Source organism: Urocampus carinirostris, chromosome 3, assembly GCF_059441175.1.
Source record: "Urocampus carinirostris isolate Australia breed hairy pipefish chromosome 3, RoL_Ucar_1.0, whole genome shotgun sequence".
Lineage (NCBI taxonomy): Eukaryota > Metazoa > Chordata > Actinopteri > Syngnathiformes > Syngnathidae > Urocampus > Urocampus carinirostris.
In genome coordinates this window covers 14,659,023-14,684,733 of record NC_142351.1, presented here as the reverse complement: position 1 = coordinate 14,684,733, position 25,711 = coordinate 14,659,023, and the positions used below count along the sequence as shown (strand labels likewise).

General features: G+C 40.5%; 1 protein-coding gene across 2 annotated transcripts in view; it reads right to left on the bottom strand.

The window, feature by feature from the left end:
- The window catches only part of LOC148368899 (cadherin-4-like), a 452,029-nt gene extending 429,918 nt beyond the window's left edge, over positions 1–22,111 (bottom strand). For both annotated transcript variants that reach the window (XM_088330808.1, XM_088330807.1), the window contains exons 1-2: positions 21,848–22,111; positions 20,953–21,064 (exon numbers count right to left, since the gene is read on the bottom strand). In XM_088330808.1, the coding sequence (XP_088186934.1) occupies positions 20,953–21,064; positions 21,848–21,904 (169 nt within the window). In that variant the 5' untranslated portion in view covers positions 21,905–22,111. The remainder of the gene's footprint in view (positions 1–20,952; positions 21,065–21,847) is intronic.
- Between the last annotated feature and the right edge of the window lie 3,600 nt (positions 22,112–25,711).

The window sequence follows — 25,711 nt, the reverse complement described above, 5'->3', positions numbered from 1 at the left end:
TAATATGAGCCAACAAACAGGACACCTCATTCATTAGTCTGCCTCTGTGGGACAAATTATTTCTCTGCTGACAGAGAACTAGACATCCAGGAAATGACACACCATGATGAAAAAGAACAACTGGTTAATTATAAGTTACTGCCGGATAACTATGATGAAAACAAAAAAAAAACGTAAAAACAAGAATTGTTAAAAAAAAAGGTCAGAAGATAAATAATAAACTGCTGCTTATAGTATATACTGAACAGGGTTGGGTAGGGTTACTTTAAGTGGATTACTTTCAATTACTTTTGGATTACTCCAATACCAAATATGCTAATAAAAGACAAAAGGAACTAAACATGAATAAAATTATGACTCACAACACGTGGTAAGCTTTCTCTACAGGCTTTGATCTCTTTGATCTCCGGCAAAACTGACATAAAATGCGACAGAAACAAAATGAAAATAAATCCAAACAGCTTGCCAACATCATTTTTGACGTTCCATGTATTCCGTTACTCTCCAAGCCTGCACAAAATTTAGCAATTTTTTTCATATTTAGTTTCTTTTGTCCTTTATTAGTCCATATTTGGTATTGGAGTAATCCAAAAGTAATTGAAAGTAATCAAGTTAAAGTAACCCTGCCCAACCCTGATACTGAATAAAGTCAAGTCATTTTTATTTGTATAGCCCTTAATCAAAAGGAGTCTCAAAGGGCTGCACAGATCAAAGACTATACCAAACTACAGACTATTTTTTACACCATCTGATCTAAAACCTACATGAGGGCAGGGAAAAACTCAAAAATCTCAGCATCAGGAAAATGAAGAAATCTTGAGAATGGACCGCACATAAGGTAATCCCCCTTCCAGGATGACCAGGCTGCAATGCATTAACAAACGATAAAATGAAAAATACAATTTAAAAAAAATCAATGAACACATATTTTTTAAGAAGGAGAATGTAGAAAACCATAAGGCCAATACATCTAATTTACACTAAAGTACAGTTGTCACGAAGCGGAGCGGGAAACAGGAAAAAAGGACCCATTACCGTAGGCGTACTCACAATTTATTGGGGGAAGGATGAGGAGGGTGCGCACACTCCATCCAGGGATCGATGGTCGCGGAGTGGATTAGAAATCCAAACAAAAGAAAACAAACGGATCAGACCAAAAGCAAAACAGGATCAAATACGGGCAGATACACAGAACTAGGCATTTAACAGGTTTTAACAGAAGTCTCACAGAGTTTAACCAGGTTTAACAAACGTTCCAGCAACGCACAGTACAAAGGAGCGCGCTTAAGTAATCCAAGAGATCAGTCCAATGCGTCTCAGCCGGTGTCAAGGGGCGGGGCCAGCTGGGCGCCATGACAACCGTGCAGGACATGACAACAGTGTGTTCCAAAAGTCTTGGGCACATTGAAAGTCTCTATAGTTCCACTACTTTAAATCATAATAAGATTAAAGTTGTGTCATTTTAAAGTTTTGTAAAGCCAATTCTTTTTTATTTCCCATCAGGCCCATCAATGGCATTATTTCAACCAAAAAACGTGTCTTGTCTGCTTGAATTTGCAAAAACTGAATCAACAGTTGTTCAATGTGCATTTCACAGAAAAGGAGCCCCCGAAGAGGAAGTGTATAGTGGTCTGGGCAGAATTTTCACAAATTCATGTCTCGACCACCCAGATCTCCAGAATTCACACAATGTGATTTTTTTGTGTGCGAATTTGTGAAAGGATTGATCCATGTCCCCTATTCCAAGAGACATAGATGAGCTGAAGGCACGAATAACAGAAGCTTTTGCAACTGCTGACAATGCAATGATGTGACACGTTTGGCAAGAACTTGACTATTGGCTTGATGAGTGTCATGTGACCAATGGTGCACACATTGAAGATCTTTGATTCCATGTAAGATTGAAATGACAAGCTTTCTGAATTTACCTGATGCACTTTTATATTCTTAAATCGTTTCCAAGATATTTTATGTCAAAATGTGCCAGACTTTTGGAATACCCTGCATATCCATTGCATATCATTGGTTGAGAGTCTTGTCCTCATTGGTGCCCCGACGACCAATGCGGTTAAGACATCCGTGAACTTTAAACAGTGAACATTTGAGCCTACATATAAGGTGCTGCTTATTCTTTTTTTTTCTGGAGGCGGCGGAACAGAGGAAAACTTTTGTTTTCCCCAACGCACGCGCTCTAAATACAAAACACCACAGTGACATCGGGAAACATTTATGACGCCCTAGAAGAGGAGCTAGTCCTAAAATCTAAACAACTGTTAATAATATAATACATGACAAAAGCAGAACGGGAGGCTTGGTAGAACAGTCAATATTTACAACATACACAAGATATTTTAACTTTTCCCCCACAGTTCAAATCTTCAATTTATGCATCCACACTTTACAACAGTGAAAGTTATTTATCAAAAACGCTACACTTCGCTGTCTGTATCATTGGATTCACGTCGCTGATGTTTCCTTTAATTAAATTGAATGCAATTTGGTTCGTTACCACTCCAACCACCAATGACAACAACACAAAGAGACACGTCCGTCAATCTGGCACTATTCACCACAGTATGGTAGCCCTTGACCAGAACTATAGGGCTCACATTTAACGCGACACAGCCCTCATTTGCGGGTTTTTTTTCGGCAAAGTAGTAAATATGTGCTCGTTTTTGTGATTGGTTACTTGAAGTCAAGTCAAGTCATTTTTATTTGTGTAGACCTTAATCACAAAGAGTCTCAAAGGGCTTCACAGGTTATGACGGAGACTATTTTTTCAGACTATTATTACACCATCCCCTGATCTGGAACCAGCATGAGGGCAAGGAAAAACTCAGAAACCTCAACATGAGGAAAATGAAGAAACCTTGAGAAGGGACCGCACATGTGGCATCCCCTTTTCAGGATTACCAGACAGCAAAGGATGTTGCAATCACAAATACTGATATTGTCCACGAAAAGTATAGGTTATTCATATGCTATAGAGTAAAAGTGTGTTTTAAGCTTGGATTGAAACATTTCCACTGAGGTTGCAGATTGGATCTCAGGGGGAAGAGCATCCCACAGCACCAGTGCCCGGATGGAGAACGCTCTTGAACCAGCAGAACACTTCTTGGCTATTGGGATCACCAGAAGAAGACCGGCGCTGTGAATGATCACATGATCCCAAAACACGTGACGATAACAACTCTTGGCAGAACGAAAAATGACGCGCTGAAACAGCGGCAAGTGTGATGAAGCTGGCGCCGTTGGTGTTCTGCAGCCAAACGCGTCAACACCAAATTCCCCATGCGGCTGGCACCATGTGTGCCGGGTTTAAAATGTAAGAAAAGGTAGTGAATTAGTTCATTTTAATGGCTGTTTAAGCCTGAATCTTAGAATCCAGTGCAGTTTGCACAAGGATGAAATAATAAGAGCCTGAGTGCGCACAGGTAGCTTGCTTAATGACACACCTGGACATTAAAACGGGTCATACTAGTGCATACTAGTATGCTAAATTAGGAACTAATGCTAAGCAATGATTTCAAAACACACTCTTTGAAGAAACTCTTGGGGTATTGCGAGCATCGCTTTGTGCTCAAACGCCCTCCTCATGTTTTGCCCATGGTGTCTGCCTGGGAGGCACTTCAGCATGCATCTCCCTTCGCTCTGTTTCTTTGCCCATGTGCAGAATCAATTCTTAATAAACCATCTGAAGGCTTCCTCTGCTATACCTTTCATTTCCAGCCCCTCAAAGCCGCAGGGCAAATTAGCCTGCCAAGAGGATGAGAGCGTGCAAGCGGCAGAAGAAAGCAAAGGAGGGGAAAAAATTCCCAGACACCTACAATTAAATTAACAAATCTCTGTTCTTAATTAATCAGGGAATTACAAGTAGGTACGAGACGTGAGTGACATAGCAAGTGCTTTCTGCTTCCGCATTTGTTATGATTGCTGCAAATGAAAGATGAGTAGAAACTACCCGCTGAGCTCCCCCAGGCAGAAGAGTGAGCCCGTTATCTAAACTTTTCCTCTCTTTTTGTTTAGCTCATACCCCAACAATTTTTCCGTGATCTTCCTTTTCCCTTACTCCAACTGTCTATTGACTATTCCCATTATCCACCCAATCCTCCCCCATCCCCAGTCCACAATTTACCACTTGTGAACCACCCCATAGGTTTGCTAATGAGGTGTGAGATTGACAGCTGGATTAAACCATCGCTTTGTAATCATTTACTTCCAGGGTTTTCGCTAATCAGTTCCCCAGACTAGTGAATATGCATGTGTACATGTATGAAAGCTCAACGATTTTCTTTGTCACTGCTTTGTACAATCTTCAGTTTCTATAGAACATTGATTATTTCTACCGCACCGCGGACAAAATATGTAAATCATTCTGAAAAATCTGCACCCTTCAATATGGTTCTTGGGCATATAATTGTGCATATTAAAACAATCTTGCTATAAAAATCCAAGTTTGGAGCGTTTCGGCATTTATTCTGTTCTGCTCCCAACACAAAGCATCTTCCAACATAGTGCTTCTTTCCTCCTTTCTCCAGCCCCCCTCACAGAAGCTTGTTCCCCTGACGGCCACTGGTTTTCTTTTGTTTTTGATCATTCTCACACTTAGAGCAATACAACTTCTATGCTCCAGCGGTCTTCCAGGCCCAGAGGAAGATAGTAGGCCTTTTTATTACCCTTACGCTTTGGCTCCTCTTCTGATGTACTGAAAAAGACAATAGACAGACATAGCTGGCAAAAAAATAAAAGATGACTTCTGACCAGAGTTGTGTAAAGGCAACTGAAATACAAGGCATGAAATTGTGGAGAGAATTTAAGTAAAAGAACAGTCGCCAAGCCTGCAGTCATGCAGCATTTCACTGCTTTCCACACCATTCTCTAAGAGCTTTTAGGGCAAAATCGGTGCTTAAAAACTAGCAATTTATAATGAAATCCCAAAAATGTTGAGTACTGTATTTATTTGTGTATAACATTAATTTTTTTACCTAAAGATAACAAAAAGTTTGGGTGCATGTTATACTCAAGGGTTTCTGGTAGTATATTACCATATTTTTACATAAGATCGCTGACCACAACCACAATACATTGAATGCAATGAAAATCCCAACTACTATACCACCAGTGAAATAGATTACACACGTAAAGGCATTGGATTTTATCTCATTGTCACACTTTTGGTCACTGTACCAGAAACGATTGTTAGAGAATGAGAAAACAGAAAGTCGTTCTAAAAGACATTAATAAACACAGAAGTGCACGACAATGACAACAACTCTTGGTGTATCTGATATGGAATCTGACTTTGAAGGACATTCAATTTTTATATTGTACAATTATGCTGCTATTGGCCTCATAGTTTACTTTGTTAATAAATTATTTTAATCATGGCTACACGTGTTCAACGCTTGTCACCAAAACTGTTAGTTTGAGCTGAGAAGAAGTGAAACAAAATGGAATACCGATTTTTTATCAAAAATAACGCTTGCATGCTTTACATGGGTGCAAATTTTACACGAATAAATAGGGTAACATTTAGTTTAAAATACTTTTCAATTCAAATGTGTAAGTGCACCTGCCAAATCCATGCTATTGCCATCCTTGTTGTGTTTTGTAACTAGCACTGAGCTAACTTGCCCTCTGCAGACCAGCATCAAATTGGACTGACTACTATTCTTTATAGCACGGATGGCGCGACAAGAAAACAATTACAGTTCATAAAGATATACAGTGATGAAATCATAGAATCATTGAGACCCCACGAGGTGATATCTCGCATGGGGCTCCACTCAGATTGAGATTGACCGTCATGTTTAGCTTTCGACCATTTTTTGATGATTGCTCCAACAGTGGACCTTTTTTCACCAAGCTTCTTGGCAATTGCTCAGTTGCCCTTTCCAGCCTTCTGGAGGTGTACAATTTGGTCTCTGGTGTCTTTGGACTGCTCTTTAGTCTTCACCATGTTACAAGTTAAACTCCTACTGACTGTATGGGGTGTCCTTATGCAGCTAACAACCTCAAACAGGTGAGTCTGATTCAGGATGATACACGGAGTGCAGGTGGACTTCTAATGGGTGGACTGACAGGTCTTTCAGGGTCAGAATTCTAGATGTTACATAGGTGTTGTAATACTTTTTTGCGACTGTATCACACAAATAAATTGTTAAAAAAAAATCATGCATTGCTCATCTCATCTCATCTCATTAGCTGCACCGCTTATCCTCGGTAGGGTCGCAAGGGTGCTGGAGCCCATCCCAGCAATCATCGGGCAGTGGGCAGGGGACACCCTGAAATGGTTGCCAGCCAATCGCAGGGCACATAAGGACAGACAACTCGCTCACTTGTTCACACCTAGGGCCAAATTGAACCGGCCAATTCACCTGAAATGCATGTCTTTGGAATGTGGGAGGTAACCGGAGTGCCCGGAGGAAACCCACGCAAGCACAGGGAGAACATACAAACTCCGCACAGTAAGTCCGGTAGCTGGATTTGAACCCACACAGGAGGTTCCCAAGACCTTAGAACTGTGCCGCACATGCGCTAACCACTGCGCCGCCGCGCTTTCTGGATTTTTCTTTTTAGTTTATCTCTCTCACAGAGGACATGCACTTGTGATGAAAATTTCAGACCCCTTTATGATTTCTAAGTGGGAGAAAAGGCAAAATAGCAGGGTGTTCAAATACTTATTTTCTTCACTGTATATCATCTATATTTAATGTTGTTGTCTTTTATAAACACCACTGTCTTCTTTAACCCTGATGTCAACCCTTACAAATTGCAACATGTTGCAATATGACCCTCAAATCACTGTTCACAAAGAGGTGTTTTTGTGGGGTGCCTAGTGTTCCTATCATTAGCCTTTTGAATGCCATCCGCTAAGACATGGGACACATCATTGTGTTTTGATTAATTACATTACTGATATCGAGACCATTGATTCTAAGTCCTCCATCCATTTCCTCCTGCATCCCCAGTTTTCTTATACCATTGACTACAACTCAATTGGGTACTGAACCCAAAGAATTAATGTGATCCATTCATAGGGAGTTCAAGACCTAATTAGTGATTAGCAAACAGTGTGGTCTCCCGGGGGCTTCCGTTTTAGCTTTTATCCTCCCATAACCAAGACAACGGATATCCAGGCAAAGAGAATAACATATGAGGTCGTAATACTTGTGGATTTGGCCTGTTCACACCCTCTTAGAGATCAAAAACGATTTCCCTGTTAATTAGGAAAGGACTTGACATTAGAAATAGTGCTGTGATCTCAAACAAAACCAGACAAGATTGAGGTAATGAAATGGTTGTGTTATGCATAGTAACTTTGAACAAATGTGGCATTTTTGCAGAGGAAGAATCAATTAAAAATCCCAAAGCCCCTTTGGCTACTAACTGGTGTTGTCACTTCGCTGTGTTTTCTGACTACTTGCAACTCAAGATGCTGCTGCAGTTGTTGACTCATCATAGCATTAATTGTCCTCACAGTGGCTTCAGTTTTAATTGAATCAATTAGGCTGTAATTAAAACGCTGCCATAACTAAACAGAGGCAGTGGGGGTGTAAAAAGCCAGTGGGCATTAGGAGGAAGCCAGCTCCTCTTTGGGCTCGTGCCAAATATATTCAAGAGCAGTGAAAATCAGAGAAAGCGAAGGTTTGTGCCTTTTTAATGTTGCACTGAGTGTGTTTTGGTTCTGTTTTATTTTTTTTTGTTTGTTGTTTTTTGTTTTGTTTTTTTGTTTTTTTTAGGAGGTGAGCAGTGTAGCGAAATGTGTTTTTTTTTTCCAACAAAAGAAATCGAATGAGTTGTTTAGTCTGGCTCACCAGAAAATATCTTGGGTATTATTATTATCTTTGGCAACTTCTCCTGCTTACATACATTTCTGCAATTATGGCTTCAGCCCATATGAATGAATGAATGAATGAATGAATGAAACTCGGTTTTGAAACCGTTTTTGTGGTTAAATTTGAGTATTTTTTATGGATTTTCAAATCTTGTTTTCCAATATCTCCAGTACTTCTATATGAAGAAATCCGGTGCAAACCATGTATTTTGCAAAGCCAAAAATATATTTTTGATTTACATATGCAATTATTGTATTTTGTGTGTGCATTTATTAAGATAAATAGTTTTTAGACAATGAGTAAATCGTTAATATATTTGTGGATCTGAACTATTTGTGTATGAATATTTTTGTGACAAATCTCTCCACATAGAGGTGTTGGGTGAAAATGACTGGGCTTAAATTTTCAGGTTCCGTTCTTCCTATTAGAAATTAATACTGGGAAAAAAACTTTATTAAATGATACATAATCCATGCAATGATACACATTATAAGTCTAAGCTAAAAGTCTGCTGCAGTCACAGGCGAATTAGATTTGCAAGAAACATGGCAACACTATCAAGTATTTACAAGCACTTCACCCAAAATTCAAGCACTTCTAATCCTTGAAAACACCACATCGAATTGAAGCATTTTCAAGGATTTCAGGAATCTGTACGAACCCAAGGAAATTAATGAACATAGAACATCTAAAAATTCTGAAGAAAAGAAGAACTATTGAAAAGGGACAACATATGACGATTTAATGGTACAAAATGTTTAAGAAACAATTACTTAGAAAAAAATGCATCAAAGTCTGGAAGTATTCAGACTGTATTGCATAGTGAACAGCGTGTTGTGTAATAATTGGCACCTGGAACTTGAAAAGTAAACCCACCCACTGCTTACATTTTTTTTCTTTACAAAGACGATAATGTTTACATATCTTGCTAACACATAAAACAGCATTAACCAGGGGAGAAAAAAGTTGGGGACCAAAGAAAGTCTTTTTAATTGTGTTAGTTGTTTTAGTAGTGTTTTTGTTTTGGCATGAAAAATTTGTAAAAACAAAATACATATTAAACAAAATAGAGAGAAAAGTAGCCAGCTAATTGATTGTTGGGGTCACGAGTGACACGAGTTGTACCAAATCAACACATTTTTTATTAGTACTGTTTGACTTTTTTTACTATTTTAAACATAGTACAAACGTATTTTTATATTTGGAGGATTCAGAAGCCTTAATGGCGGCATGTGGTTCACGGGCCGTAGTCTACCCACCGCTGATGTAGACTATATGTGCATTGAAGTGCTGGCACTCAAGCAGAGCTGTTAAATGATTTTAATGTCTACGGGAGACCCCTACCCATGGTATTGTTGTACCCCCAAAGCCCAGCCAGAACATGGCAGAAGGTCTCTTAATGTGCCAAGCAAAAGACAAGGATTCAGGGATTATACACACCAAGAGTACTGTAACTTCATCACCATCCCCGTCTTTCAAAACAAACTGTGGAGATGTCAAAAACAATATTAGAAATAATATCCTCCAACAGCTTGTTTTATTTGGTCAAACGTTGCCTGCCCTCATCTCCTGCTTCCCTTATTAACGGATGACATGGAAACCGACACTTGCTAGCAGATTTAATATACAACCATTTCCCATTTCAAGTGTCAAGAGTATTTGTGAACTAATGTCTGAAGAAACTGCCTGTGAGCCTGTTAGTCCTTGTTTGAAGGGACTAGTAGCACCTATCATTTTAGAACAAATATATCTGTTGTTAAAGACATACATTTTGAAATAACCACATCTAACATGTTCTTTTGGTGAGAAAAGGAATATTTCAAACAGTTTCATTACTTTATCCTGGATTGCTAATAATTGATATTGGCAGGACGTGGAAAATAGAATGGCTGAAGATGGACAATGACTGGTGAACATGTGCCGTGTCTGCATAAATACACACTCAGCATCAGATTTTTATGAAGAACAAGGAGATTGACTCAAGTGGGTGTGACTTATAGTCGTACAGTAGTGGGGTTCGAGAATATTGGATCTCAAAGAACGATTTGAGGACTAAAGGTGGACAAGATGGAGATGAACTTCTCCCACGTAGCGTCTAAACCACAGGTGTCAAACAGGCGGCCCGCGGGCCAGATCAGGCCCGCTAAGGGATCCAATCCGGCCCGCGAGACAACAGTCAGAGAAGCACAAGAGAAAAACAAGCTGCAGGTAGAAATATGTCAACTTGATGTTGCCAAAACCAGGTGCCTCTCACAAAGACACTGTACTTGTATTTATTTATCTCTCTCTCTCTTTCTCTCTCTTTTCCACCCCTTTTCTCCCGCTCTCTGTCTCTTTCACTCTCTGTGTCTCTCTTTTTCTCTTCCTTTGTTGTCCTTTGTCTCTTTCTCTCTCTCTGTCTTTTTAACTTCTTTTGCTCTAACTTTCTTTTTTTCCTTTTCTCTCTTTTCTCTTTCTATCTTCCTACCCTTTGCGCTTTCTTTTCTCTTTTCTCTCCTTCTGTCTTCCTGTTTCTCTTTGGATTTCTTTCTACCTCTCCCTTTTTTTCCCCCTCTCTCATGACTTTTCTTTGTATCTCTTTTGTTTCTCATGCTCTCTCCCTCTCTCTCTTTCTCTTTCTTTGTCCTGCCCTCTCTCCTTTTCCCTCCCTCTTTCTCTTATTTATTTTTCCCTCTTTTTCTTTCTCTTTAATCTACTAGTCCGGCCCCCGACAGAATGTTTGTTCTATCGTGTGGCCCCCGAGTTAAAATGAGTTTGACACCCCTGGTCTAAACCAACATTTTTGAACCTGTGAAGGACTTTTTTGTTACCGATTAGCATGATGGGCAACGAGTTTGAAAAGCATTTTTAAAATACCAATGTATATGTTTAGAATTTTTACTATGGTTATACAATGTTATTACCAGGTTGTAAATATTAGAAGTAGGTTTAAAATAAGAACAGTCGACCACTGCGTTTACCTCATTGGAGACCCCTTTTGTCCAGACGAAAAGATAAGATGGGAAGTTTGATTCTTAGACTAATCTGCAGGTTGACAAGCCAGAAACAGGGCTCATAAATTCAAGCACTTTTGAAGGACTTTCAGAGCCAACTTTCCAATTTCTCCAGTCCTGTACTATCTGACGTGAAGCATGTATTCTGTAGACCCATAAATATATCTGCAATATACATCAGTGTTCATTTTACCTCTGAAAAGTGATTGGTCCCGGGGACTCGCATTCTCAAAAATCTATGGGTCCCAACAGAGATCCATGGGTCCCCAAAATTTAGTCTTATCGAGGTTGAAATCGTAAATCAGCGACAAATATATAATATAAATCTATATATTCATTCAGTTTTAATCATAATTTTTAAAATTAATTTTCTGCATCAAATTATTGTTGAAAATATACCGATTAAAGGGATAACCACAAACCTGTTTTTTTTTTAATTTTCTCCTTTTATACTTCCTTTTTTTCTTAACTTCTTTATACAACATAATTCGTAATATCAATCATCAAGGCAAGTGAGCCGTTTGAGAGACGGCTCTTCTAATGAGTTAAGCCAAAAAAGCCTGTTCTCTAAAAAAAGACGGACTTCCTTTCACTACACAACGAGATCTCGTCGGCCGAGATCGGCATGCAGACGAAAACTCGAACAGCGAGACCAAAACAACAATGGCGGATCTGCCTGACGAAAAGTTTGGAGTGCAGTAAGTCTTTGTTAAAAAAAAAGTAATCGGGTAATAACGACAATTTTGTGGCAAAAAGGTTGCGTCCCGGGGACGCACTTTGATTTAAGACTATGCGTCCCCAGCAAAAATTATGAGTCTAGGACGCAGGGACGCGGGCAAACGAGAACACTGATACATGCCCAATTTTAATCTTGGTGTGCATCAAGACATTCAAATTTCAAATTTTGAGTAAATTGCAGATATGTTTGTTCTTGAGACAAATAAATCTCAAAATATAGGTGTTGGGTAAAAAAGACAGTAATATTACTAATAACAATTTACAATTGATCACTGGGAAACTCTAATGTAATTGTTTGCATGACCAATAATTTATGGCCATTATTGATACCTAATCCTGCACTAATGCACATTTCATAGTGCCCCAATTAAGTGTAGAATGCATCTGTCGTCTTGGGTGCAACCCATAAGGGGAAATAACTCTTCATAAGACAGCTTCATAGTATGATGCCATACAATCTAATGCCACTTTCTGCTAATCACGAGGGAAGAAGAAATGCAATGGCGTATTACGTGTTGGCGTAATTTAAAAGCAGACTTCTTGAGAAACATGCAACAATTCAAGTATTTACAAGCATTTCACACAAAGAGTTAGCACTATTGAACCCATCAAAACACAATATTGACATTCAAGCAATTTCAAGGATTTCAATCCAACGTACAAAGAAGCCAGGATAGGTAATTTATTCTTTCTGTTAAGGTAATCAAGACACACATCAGTAAATGCAGAGGTCATTGTGTTCATGTTATGCAAACAAATCCCTGCCCAGACTTCTGCTCCATGGCCTGACATTACCGGATAAAGGCAAGAAGATTGAAGGATAGAATCATTGTAGGCACTGGCAAGGTGGATCCCTTAACCACTAAGGTGGTAGGGGCACCATTTCCTGAGGTGTGTCATAGGCAGGGTTGGGTAGGGTTACTTTAACTGGATTACTTTCAATTACTTTTGGATTACTCCAATACCAAATGTGCTAATAAAAGACAAAATAAACTCAATATGAATAAAATTATGACTCACAACACGTGGTAAGCTTTCTCTCCTGGCTTTGATCTCTTTGATGTCCGGCAAAACTAACATAAAATGCGACAAAAACAAAATGAAAATAAATCCAAACAGCTTGCCAACATAATTTTTGCCGTTCCATGAGTTCCGTTACTCCCCAAGCCTGCACAAAATTTAGTAATTGTATTCATATTTAGTTTCTTTTGTCTTTTATTAGCATATTTGGTATTGGAGTCATCCAAAAGTAATTGAAAGTAATCCAGTTAAAGTAACCCTACCCAACCCTGGTTGTAGGTAAGTGCAGCCTGGTGGCGCCCATCACTGTCCAGGCCAACAAATGTTTCCACCCAGTCTTGAATCAAGGAACGTTCACATCTAAGGCAGATGTGCTAACCACCACACTACCCGGCCACAAAAACGTAATTCGAGCAAATCTTGTTTTTCTAACTGTGCATGACTTATTTAGTTGATAAATGACTTTCAGCTTTGCTCTAAAAAACAATTGACAGGAAAAGAAAAGATCCATCATCTGCTTTCAGGTATGTATAACAGTAAACACCTTCCAAACCCCACATTACCCGCCCGCCATTCACCTGTCCACCCACACAGACCTGTCACTAACCTCATAAATCACTCATGTGTACATCTTACCGGGGAAGTAAAACCTCCAACCATGGGTGTAAATCATCAAAATGAGCCTGTCTGGAAAATCTATATAAGATCCTTTTAAACTATTTGACATTATCCCAACAGTATATTGTGGATGTTATTTCATTGTCTTTCTTAAAAGTGGGACTTTTCTGTATCAGGTCATAGGTTGGACCTCCCAAAAAGCAAAAACGCAGCTAAAAAGGCTAAGTTAAAAAAAAATTGTTATTAGTTTTGTCATGATTGCCGATTGAACGCAGCTGCTGCGGCGTAATTGGCGCCAACAGCCCGGACAGCTGATTGGTGGACACTCCTTTTTTAAACCCCCAGCTTCCTCTTGGAAGCTGTCAGATCGTTGCGAACTGTTGCCTTCTGCTCAGTTAGCCTTCTCGTCCGACCCCGTTTTTGCTAAACCTTTTCCTGTCTGATCTTTGTTACTGACCTGTTTCTGGACCTGATTACGCCCTATTCTGCCTGCCTCCTGTTACCTACCTTGATTACGCATTCGATATCGCCTTTTGTCTCCAGACCCGGCCAACGACTTGTTATTCCCGCCTGTCTTTGTTTCTCCTCGTCCGACACGGAAGTGTCACTCCCGCCCCGCTCGCTCCTGTTGTCCGTCAGCCATCGGATCGTGCAAACAAGCCTTACTCTCCCTCTTTTTTCAAATAAAAACTGAGAAAACGAGCGCTATTGAGTCTTGTTTTCCGTTTTTGGTCTGTGACAAGTTTAGTCCCTACTAGTGGTAAAAAAACGCATTCAATATACAATCAATAAACAGTATTGAGTGGAATAATCAGCAAAAATGTATGTACTATCATATAAACATGCATACAAAATAGGTCATTGATTTTACATAACATGAATCTCACCTAGGGGGAGCTAACATAATTTGCTGACATCTTGCTGTTAAGCGTACCCAGAGGAAAAAAAAGAAACTTGTAAAAGGCTGGTCAAAAACATGAGACGAGTTTGGTCATCTTGAGTTTGCATTCTTCATTGTGTTTTGTAGTACTTGTTTTCACTACACAATACAGTGACATCTAGTGGTCAAAATTGACACAACGTCCCTTTGATATTAACATAAATAAATGGTTTCCATCCATGTGCGTGGCCAGTGTTTCCTCTAAGCTGCGCGCGTGAGCAATTGCGCACTGCTCACACATTCTCAGCGCACAAGAAAATCTAGCCAGCGCACAAAAATGAGGGCTCAAAATTACTAATTAAGAAGCGACTTAGGTCAAAGTTACAGTGCATGAAGGTAAAAATACAAGGGTTCCCCTGACGTTGTGTCCTAAATGCGGTATTTTGAAGTACAATGAAGTTGAGTAAAGTTAGTAGAGTTTGTCGAGAACCGGCTTCTTCGGCTCGGCTGACTAAAAGGAACCGGCCCTTTCGGGTTGTTTTTGCTTCTTTAATCCCAACATGACCAAATATTATGTAAAATTATGCACAAAATGACTTAAAGGAAGGGGGGAATAGAACAAAAAAGAAAAAATACCAAAATGAAAAAGTAGTGAAAAGCTGAGAAAAAAGAAACAAAAGGAACAGAAAAAAAGAAGGAAAAATCTAGAAAGCCAGAAAAAAGAAAAGAAAGAAATGTAGGGAAAAAGTAAAAATAAACACACTGATATTTTTTATAAAGGAATTTTTAAAAAAAGTAGAAAAAACCACGGAAAAAAGAAGAAAAAGTTTGTGTTGCATTCAAATAATTTCCAATTATATCAAGTGAATCTTGTTGCCAACATTGTACTTCCACTAAAAAATGTGATTACAGTTCTGTATCTTACAACCGACTAAATAAGCCCCCAAAAATGTTAATATTATGCAACAAAAAAAAAAAAAAAGAAATGGATATCTTGTGAAAGTATTGTAAGAACAAACGACGTATGTAGGCCGTACAACCTTTGCAATGGTACATGAGTCAATTCATTCAAATAAGAAAAATTATTTTGCATTGCCGGAAACTCAGCAAAATGTCAAGTTTTGGACATGTTTGATAATCAATTATCTTGCCACACTTGGGATTATGGTTGCTCACTGTTTCAAGCGTTGCTCACCAACTTTGTGTGAACGCTCAGACCCGTGGAAAATTAAAGGGAACATTGTGCGTGGCCACAATAATACAAACCAATGAGTAGTATTGTAACACAGAAAGTCCATTAACACATAAAGGGGTCACATATCCCAAAAATACACAACAAGTATCTAACAGTAACAGTATCAAAGACACAGAGAATTTTGACAAAGTCTTGACATAAATAAGAGAATGCAATCTTCTAATAAAGACAGAGATAAAGTGCTAAAACATTTAAGTAGCAGCAAAAGCGACTAAAACAGGCAATATTTCAACAATATCTAATCTCCGCGAGGGAGCCCGGCTACTATCGACCCAGATAATGCTGCAGTCTGCGTCATGCGATTCAGGGGAAAAGGTAAGTAGGAAATCAAAACATTGCAATTCTCTTTGAGGATAGGGCGGAGAGACAACAGAAACATCGCCTATCCCAGCAGAGCAATAAGCTCTTTTATACATGCTCCCAAGGGCAACATCCTTCAAAGCGCGTGTACCTCTATCACCAAATCCGAATTTAAATAAGGTTTTACTGTAATGGCTTCGCATTGGAGGCATGATGAGCACACACTCGTTCTTAAATGAGCTGTATGCATCCAAGCAGATAAATATTGAATATAAAAAATGGCACTGAGCCACAAAACAACCCTGATCTACTTGTTAATGACTTGATAGGTCTGTTACATTGGGGAAGGGGAAAGACTCCTGTAGCATTTTTCCAGTCAGGCGTAAAAAAAGGACAGTAGTGTGGTAGCTGTATAAAACAAAGGCGGAGTCGTTTTTTTTATTTACAGCCGACTTCTACCCTGACCTGCTTATATGTTGTAGATGCAGGTTGAATGTACAACAATGAAATGAAATGAAATGATCTGCGCTTTTCAAGTCAATGACTTCCCAAAGCGCTTTACAATGTGCTCCACATTTCCCAATTGCAGCCTTGCAGCCATGTAAGGCGCTAACCTGCTTATTGGGGGTATTAGGGGTTCAGTGTCTTACCCAAAGACACTTCGACATGTAACACGGACGAGCCGGGATTCGAACTGGGATCCCTTGATCCCAAGACGAGCGCTCTACCTCCTGAGCTACTGCCGCCCAATAAAGGTAATCGGGATGAAAGGAAAGATGGAAATGAAATGAAATGATCTACATTTATATAGCGCTTTTCAAGTCAATGAAGACAAAGCGCTTTACAATGTACATTTACCCATTCACACTCACACACACACTCACACCAATCGCGGCCGTCAGCCAGGCAGGGCGCCAACCTGCTTATTGGGGGCATTAGGGGTTCAGTGTCTTACCCAAGGACACTTTGACATGTAACTGGGAGGAGCCGGGATTCGAACTGCGATCTCTTGATCGCAAGACGAGTGCTATACTTCCTGCGCAACTGTAGCACCCCCCCCCCCCCAAAAAAAGCATAACACCTGATAACAACATAAAAATACTAGTTTCTTCAAAAATCAAATGGTAATCATTTCCAAAATAGCCTAATACTTCATAAAAACTATAAAATTCTAAATGCCAACCCGGCACGGTTGCCATGGCGCCCAATTGGCCCTGCCCGTGTGGCGCCAGCTGCGGCTCGATGAAAGATTGGCTTCCCTTCTATTTAAGCTCAGTGCTCTCACTCTCCCTTTGTCAGTCCGTCAACGAACCTCTGCCCCGCAAGACGTGGGATTTGACTCTGTCCTGTTTCCTGTTGGTATTTCCTGTCCGGTATTGTTCCCATTGATTTTGTCCTGTTTAATATCGGTTTCCTGTTTGGTCTCACTTTAGTTTGTCCTCTTTAATTTCGATATCAATCCTGTCTGTTCTGTCCTGTCCGGTATAGACCCCATCCGTCCGATATCTGCTCGGGTAATTGGTATCGATCTCGTTGGCCTCTGGCTTCCTGTCATTCCACGCCAGACTGCTGCCTAATGTGCAGGACTCCCCATTTCCCATAAAATAAAAGGCTTGTGTGGAAAACTTTACGCGATTGGGTCCTGATCTAGTTCCGGTTCATGACAAAACCATTAAATCATAAAAAAATTTATTTTAATGTAAAAATATATAAGAGAAAATAACCTTTTTTCTAAAGACCTGAGAAAAGTCTTAAAGGGACATCGTGTATTGTTTAATACATCCTAGTGATTGAAAAAAAACTTTCAATGTTTTATGGTGTGGACATATGTATTTATTTGACCTGAAACCCTATGAAAGGTGAGGCAAAAAATCGTGCCGTTTGGTGACCTTGAGTCCCCGTAGTTGTTATTCTTCCTTAATCTTTGTAGCACTTATTTTCCGTTGGACTACACCAGGGGTATCAGATGTGGTGCCCACAGGCTTTGCAAAGTGTGACGTGTCCACATTATCCAGCAAAGTTCCTTCTGGTGGCAGGTTTCTAATTAGGCCCAGCAAGAAGCTTGCATGGGATGACTCACTATGTCTATAAAACACAGACATCTTACTTTTGATCGAGGTGGCTTAACCGATGATAAATATAAGGAAGGTCATCTTACGAAAGACAAAACGCACGGACATAGAAAAACTGTTAAGACCATGCAGGCCAGGTCATCCCTTAGCCATCACACTCTTATTAATAGCAGCGTGTGTCTAAAGTGTCTGTGGGCATGATTCCGGTATACCCCGTCATGAGCATCCGGTCCCCTTCACACATTGAAACCAGAATGTGTGTACGTGAGCCTCAGCTTTGTTCCTGTCCCCAACTGACAGTTTTAGGTTAAACAATGTTATTATTAAAGCCCTCACGGACCTCCGGGCTTCACACCATTGTCACCCTTACAGTCAATAAATCACATGTCTGAAGCGTGTGCCAACACAGATCCCTTATGGTACTTCAGTGCACGCCTGCATCTGGCCCCTGCAGGTTCATTATGTTCTCAAGCACACATGAAGGTGAAATGCAGCTTGGCGTGGGTTTTTTGTCTGTGGGAGTGTCTGAGTGAATAATTTGTTTTTTGCCAATAAGCGACAGAATGTGCAAATTCTTCTGGATGTTTGCAAGAACAAAATAGGTGCACAACTACTTGATAGCTATCAGGGTTGGGTAGAGTTACTTTAACTTGATTACTTTCAATTACTTTTGGATTACTCCAATACCAAATATGCTAATAAAAGACAAAATAAACTAAATATGAATAAAATGATGACTCACAACACGTGGTAAGCTTTCTCTCCCAGCTTTGATCTTTTTGATATGAGGCAAAACTAACATCAAATGCGACAGAAACAAAGTGAAAATAAATCCAAACAGCTTGCCAACATGATTTTTGCCGTTCCATGTATTTCGTTACTCCCCAAGCCTGCACAAAATTTAGTAATTTTATTCATATTAAGTTTATTTTGTTTTTTATTAGCATATTTGGTATTGGAGTAATCTAAAAGTAATTGAAAGTAATCAAGTTAAAGTAACCCTACCTAACCCTGATGGCTATCATATGGAAGCTAGTCTAGTAACGATACAGGGTTGTGTTACTCAAAGTTTATTTTATTGATTTTAATGTGATTTTTTTTTAATCAAAATTAATAGTTGGTAACATTTCAAATGTTAAGGCGCTAGGACCGTGTTGGGCAAGCTTTAGGAGTGCAGGGCCACATTGGTGTCAGAACCAGAACAGAAGGAGGACCCAGATGCGTAACGTTTCTCGAGCAAGCTTTATTTTACGGCAAATGGGGCAGTCATGCACGTTAACACAAATGACAGTGATTCCGCGAAGTCAGGAAGAGGTCTAGCGTGGAGCAAGCGGAAGCCAGAGGCCGACAAAATCGATACTGATTACACGAGCAGATACTGGACAGATGGGGTCGATACCGGACAATATAGACGGGAACAATACCAGACACTGGAGATCGATATTAAATAGGACAAAATAAACGGAAACGATACCGGACAGGAAACACAAGCAGGAAACCGGAAAGAGTCAAAACACACGTCTTGCGGGTGCAGAGGTTCGTTGATGGACTGACCAAGGGTGAGTGAGAGCACTGAGCTTAAATAGGAGGGAAGCCAATCAGTCAACGAGCCGCAGCTGGCGCCAAACGGGCGGGGCCAATTGGCAACCGTGACAAGTGGGTTTAAAAGTTTAACAGCGGGGAAGGGCCGTGAGGAAAAAAAAAAAAAAGATTGATTAGATATTAGTGTAGTCTCAAATTTGATAACTCGGCAATAAATAAGGAAAAAAATGACTTATTATTTTTCTTATTTGGTCATCACTATTTCAAAAAGACTTTATTATTATAAATTTAGCTTTTTCCTATTGTAAACAAAAAATAAAATGCAAAGATGGATGGAAATCTTTAAAGAATAGCAGTAAAGACAAACGTTTTTAAATAAATGAACACGTAGACATTGGCATGTGCATGAAATATTTCATTTGTATTTGTCTGTATATTAATCATTTAATCAAATTGGTTTTTTAAAACACTGAGAACTGAAAGATGATGTCCCCTTTTAAAACGATTATTTTTATATTATGCATTAAAATGCTGTATGGTTAGGTGAGGAGTTTTTTTTTTTGCATGGGATTTGATAAATATCTAGATAAAATCAATACATGGTACAAAAAAGTAAAGAAACAGGTTTTTTGAATGTTGGCTTAGCTTTAAGTAAAGTACACATTAGGGCTTATTTAAAACTATTATTTTAATACATGTATATATACACATATATCCAATGAATGTAAAAAAAAAAAAGATCCGAAATAAACAGATTTCCTGCAGTAAATAAATGCTTTATTTCCATTTTGAATGCTGAAAATTTTATTGTTATTGACCATTTGGGCAAACACAACTCACCTGTACTAATTTTGATTACCAGTAAGAGTAAATTAATGGATGAATTAAGCAAATACAAAACAGCTCTATAAGACAACACTTCCAAAGCAACTCTATCTTGTTACTTGTACAAGTACAAAGATTTAAGGCAGCCTTACTCTTATGATTATAGTGACACCCCCTGCTGGAGCCAAGACTCCACTACCACAAAGAATGCAACCTCCCTTCCCAACAAGTGTGTGAGCATGACACATCATTCCAGTGATTAGAAGTAGATGTAGGCACAATTCCATGCAGACATCTCTCCACAGAAATACAGACCCCATAATGAATATCCACACCCTCTCATGGCTGGGAGAGAAACCAAATGACTTCCTATTAACCAGGATTGTCCGTGCCAAACAGATACATATAGCGTGCAGTTGCCCACAACACGAGTGAGACACAAAAGAGCTATTGTGTGCCCACAGTTAAACAATACGACCGAGCAATGAGGGTGGAAAGCAAAATGATCAATAGAGAATTGCAATTAGCCCACATTGGCAGGAGCAATGCAAGATTAGACACAGGATGTCGATTCCATTTCCTGCACTATCGGCTCGAAAACTTGCCGGGCCGCCTGTGTAATTGGAGCGACAAACTGAGCCGCTTAAGTTGTCGTGGCCTGATCGCAACAACATATACTCTGAGACAAATCAATGCAGGGTGGGCACCATGCAAAAACATTCATACGTTGGCTGCTTTAGATGTGAAAGGAGCAGCGACCGAGTGAAACAAAGTTGTGCACAAGGTTTTCTAGACACTATATTTTTAATATCAACGATGGTCTTAGTACATAACATTATTTTACACTATTAAAAAGGAAAGAAATCCTTACCTATTGGTACGGCCTTGCCTTGTAGTATATCCCTTGGGATCAAAATGGAGTAGAAGCTCTGTGAGAAGCCAGGTTGGCAGGGACTTTTAGTTGAAAGCTGACCGCTATTCACCTGTAACATAATAGTTTCAGGTGAAATCCTAATAATTGAATGTATTTTTTTATTACAGGTGAACTGAGAGCATCAGGTAGTAGCTGGTAACAAAAACCCAATAATGTGGTTAATTTCTTAGTCTTGACAAGAGATATTCCCTCAAACTAAAAAACTGGGGTGTATATGGGACTTACTCGTACTACACGCACAAAGGTCTTGCACCAAAATTAGGTGTTTTGGAAAAAAAAACTAAACAATCCACGAGACGAACTTTGCAACTGTGCATGCAATATTCAGGTTCTGTTACATAGAACGATATTGCCTAGGAGAGTCGCATCCCGGCGTCACGGTTGGTGAGTGGTGCCTGCAGAGTAAACGTCGTGCATCCAGGGTCGCAAGAAAGTAAGACTCAAACGCACCCTACTCGACAGTTTTTGCAAAGAAACACTAAGAGTAAATTTACGCACTGAGCTAAAAAAATGCCCCAAAAAAATGGTTCAATTGGAGTGTGTGTGACCGTACCTTAATTATAAAAACACATTAATAAAAAGTGTGAAATATGCATTCCTCAACGTACATGCACCGCGTTGTACGGGTTCATCGGTTCATTTGTAAAATAAAACGATCCTTAAATAGTTTGGCACCATTATTGCAAAACTAACCGACTTGAAAGGCAATTAACGCCACTGCGGGCGCGCGCGCGCACGGACAACCTAAAGCCACACTAACACCAGACTTAGTTTAACGCTGTTAAACCCCCGTTTTTTAAAAAGAAATTGAAAAGTCAGACCCAAAACTGACCCGGAATGTGTCGAGAAGCAGGGCTGCTGTCAGGACCAGCGCCAGGTCAGTCCTCATCGCGGCGGACGAAGAGAGCCGGAGCCACAAGCAGCCTGCGCGAGGAGAACCTCCAGGAAAAAAAGAGAAAGCTGGAAACCTTTTTCCCCCAAATTTGCTTCACGTCTCCGTGTCCTTTCCCCCTTTGCAATGGATGGTTCTGTGATTGTGTGAATGCAGCAGATCCAGAGTTGGCGCGACTCCTGCGTGGAGGTGAGTAAGCGCTTGACTCGGTACCAAAGCGCAGTAAGCGTCAGCTTCCGAGCCTCCCTCGCAACCCTCGCTCACACACATGCACGCACGGGAAACCACGCACACGCATCCACAAAAAAACACCCCACTCTCTCACCAACACTTAAAGCAAGTCCGCCAGCGATGCTACCCCTGCATCCCCGCATTGTGATCTTCTCCCCCCTCATCCATCTCAGTTTTCTTTGCTGTAGGTTTACTTTTTGTTGATGAAAACTATTCAACACATTATTTCAGCAATCGATCATTATTACTTTTGGTCCATGCACCGACGCCAAGGAGCCAATATTATTAAAAAAAAAAAAAGATATTTTATAACAAGTCTAGCAAGTACCGTAAATTCCGGACTATAGAGCGCACGTGATTATAAGCCGCACCCACCACATTTTATGAGGAAAACCAATTTTGTACTTACACAAGCCGCACCTGTATATAAGCCGAATGCGCCCACATTAAAAAAAATGTAACACAAACACAAAATTAACCCAGACCCGACTTTAAGTCCCGCGATTGTAACTGAATATCCTTTATTAAAGTACACAGTCCAAAAATCACAGCCGGCAAAAATGAACGGAAAATGATACCGGCACTTAAGGTTTGATGCAGACCGGCAGAGCCGGGTCCTGTTGAAAGTAATCCAAAGAAAAAAGTGTATATTTCCAAAGGTAAGGGTGGGAAAAATATATATCCACCATTGTCCGCCGTGTCCAACACTCACCTTTACCGGTCCCCAATTCCCGTCAGCCAGCGTTTGTTACGCCCCTTCTTTTTAATTCACCCGTCCAAAACATATCAGAATAAGTGTCTGAAATAAATACATTACAAAAATATACAGTTGCAAATACATATTATACATGGTTACACATATTTACAAAGAAAGACAATACACCGAGAGAGTTTTCAAAGCTTTAATAATAATAATATAACTTTCATCCCAACGGTGCCTGGCAGGGCAGTTAATGGTAGCAACACGCTAGCAACATGCTCGCAACACAGTAAACGGGTCTGTTGAAAAAACATACCGGACTTGTAAACAATAGGTAATATGTTGAAATTTGTCCATAAAGTGCATGACAGCAACGACGCCTCAAGCCTGTAAAGTAGTCCAAAAATTCTATCACAGCAACGACGCAGCTTCCCATCTCTGCCGGCTGGCCGATGCAGGTCCAGATGCTGCTCCACTGACTCATCTCAAATCGTCCTTCTCCTTCCTATCACCACGAGCCAGGCAGTTGGAAAAAGAAAAATATGAAGTGGGCATCAATCATAAGCCCTTTACTAATTGACCAGATCCACGCACGTTTCGTTGAGCAATCCTGTCTCCCTGTTGCATTTTCACAATACAAATCCCTTCGATGGTGCCATTTTTGTGATCTCGCATCCCTGTCCAACGTCCAAGTTTTGCTTTAAATTTCCATTGGCCTTGAGTTTTTTAACATGAACGTACCTGCACACGCAGCAACAAGTAAGAACTTTCCACATTATGTATAGCTCCCTTAAAGGAAAAGATGAAAAATAAGTTGAATTGATGAAAAAAAAAAGTTTTCAATTGCGGTTGCCAGGAACCTCATCTCATCTCATCTCATTAGCTGCACCGCTTATCCTCAGTAGGGTCGCGGGGGTGCTGGAGCCCATCCCAGCAATCACCGGGCAGTGGGCAGGGGACACCCTGAACTGGTTGCCAGCCAATCGCAGGGCACACAGGTACAGACAACTCATTCACACCTAGGGACAATTTGGACCGGCCAATCCACCTGAAATGCATGTCTTTGGAATGTGGGAGGAAACCGGAGTGCCCGGAGGAAACCCACGCAAGCACGGGGAGAACATACAAACTCCGCACAGGAAGTCCAGTAGCTGGATTTGAACCCACACAGGAGGTTCCCAAGACCTTAGAACTGTGCCTGCACACGTGCTAACCACTGCGCCGCCGTGCTGCCCTTGCCAGGAACCATCCGGCCAAAAAATATATAAAAGATGTTAAGGTTATGGAAAAGCATGGCCATTTTATAAATAATCAGGCCAAATTTCTATCTTTTAATATACGCAAATGTTACTTCACAAATAATTTAAGAACACCTGTAAGTCATGGATTAGGCAGCGCAGTGGTTAGCGCGTGTTTGGCACCATTCTGAGGTAATGAGATCGAACCTTACTGTGTGGAGTTTGCATGTTCTCCCCATGCTTGCGTGGGTTTCCTCCGGGCACTCTGGTCTCCTACCACTTTCCAAAACTAGTATTCCAGCAAATACAGCAAAATATCCATTCATGACATAAAACAATGAGTCTCTTATTCGTGTGACAATGCCATTTCCGCAGTAAAACCTATGATGTGTTAAGCCGAGCGCCTAAAGACGCATGTAAGCACTAGTGCAGTAATGATGATGTAATGACAATTGTGCAAATGATGCAGAACGGGCACACAATTTAAAGTGAACCAGAGGGTAATAGTTATAATATAGCAACAATTTCAAACGCTATAGAGTCCTTGCCCTTTTTATGTGACCAGACAAACCCTTAGCATTTGTTCTTTGTTTTTAATAAAATCAAAATAACAAAAATATAATCAAAAATGGCACTGGCTCACTACAGAATCCGCAATGGGACATACCACTCAATTTGAGCCAATTGCTCCACATGTTAATGATTGCAATTCCCCTCATTAAGCGAAAATGAACCTTACACACAGAAAGTGGAACCTATTTACTCACAGCTAGACGGAATATGTAGAATACCACGAGGAGATAGCAGGCTATGATGTCTTTGCCGTCTGCTACCAGTGACAGGGATGATCTTAATTGGAGTCGAAATGGGCAAGACGAGATTGAGGTCTTACAAAAACAAGTAAGATAATTAAAAATATATATATACCACAGCCATGGGCAGCACGGCGGAGCAGTGGTTAGCACGTGTGCGGCACAGTTCTAAGGTCTTGGGAACCTCCTGTGTGGGTTCAAATCCAGCTACCGGACTTACTGTGTGGAGTTTGTATGTTCTCCCTGTGCTTGCGTAGGTTTCCTCCGGGCACTCCGGTTCCCTCCCACATTCCAAAGACATGCATTTCAGGTGGATTGGCCGGTCCAAATTGTCCCTAGGTGTGAATGAGCGAGCGAGTTGTCTGTCCCTGTGTGCCCTGCGATTGGCTGCCAACCAGTTCAGGGTGTCCCCTGCCCACTGCCCGATGATTGCTGGGATGGGCTCCAGCACCCCCGCGACCCTACTGAGGATAAGCAATGCAGCTAATGAGATGAGATGAGACCACAGCCATATCCCCCTAGTGGGAGGTGACTGGCTAGAGTCATTTCTGACGCTTTTTGGGAGATTGATTCAGAGGAGGGGATTCCCAGCCCGCTCGCTCAGTCATTAGGTGACCAGACCCCCCAATTCCAACCCCTAATGCTGAACGCAAAGCAGGGAGGCAACGGGTACCAATGTTTAAGTCATAGGTATGACTCGGCCGAGGCTTGAACCACAACCTCCCAGTCTCGGGGCGGGCGCCATACCCCCAAGCCCACCGAGCTGGTATATAAAATAAAAAATAATGTACAAAAACTTGAGTACACAATTTGAGCTGAGCAA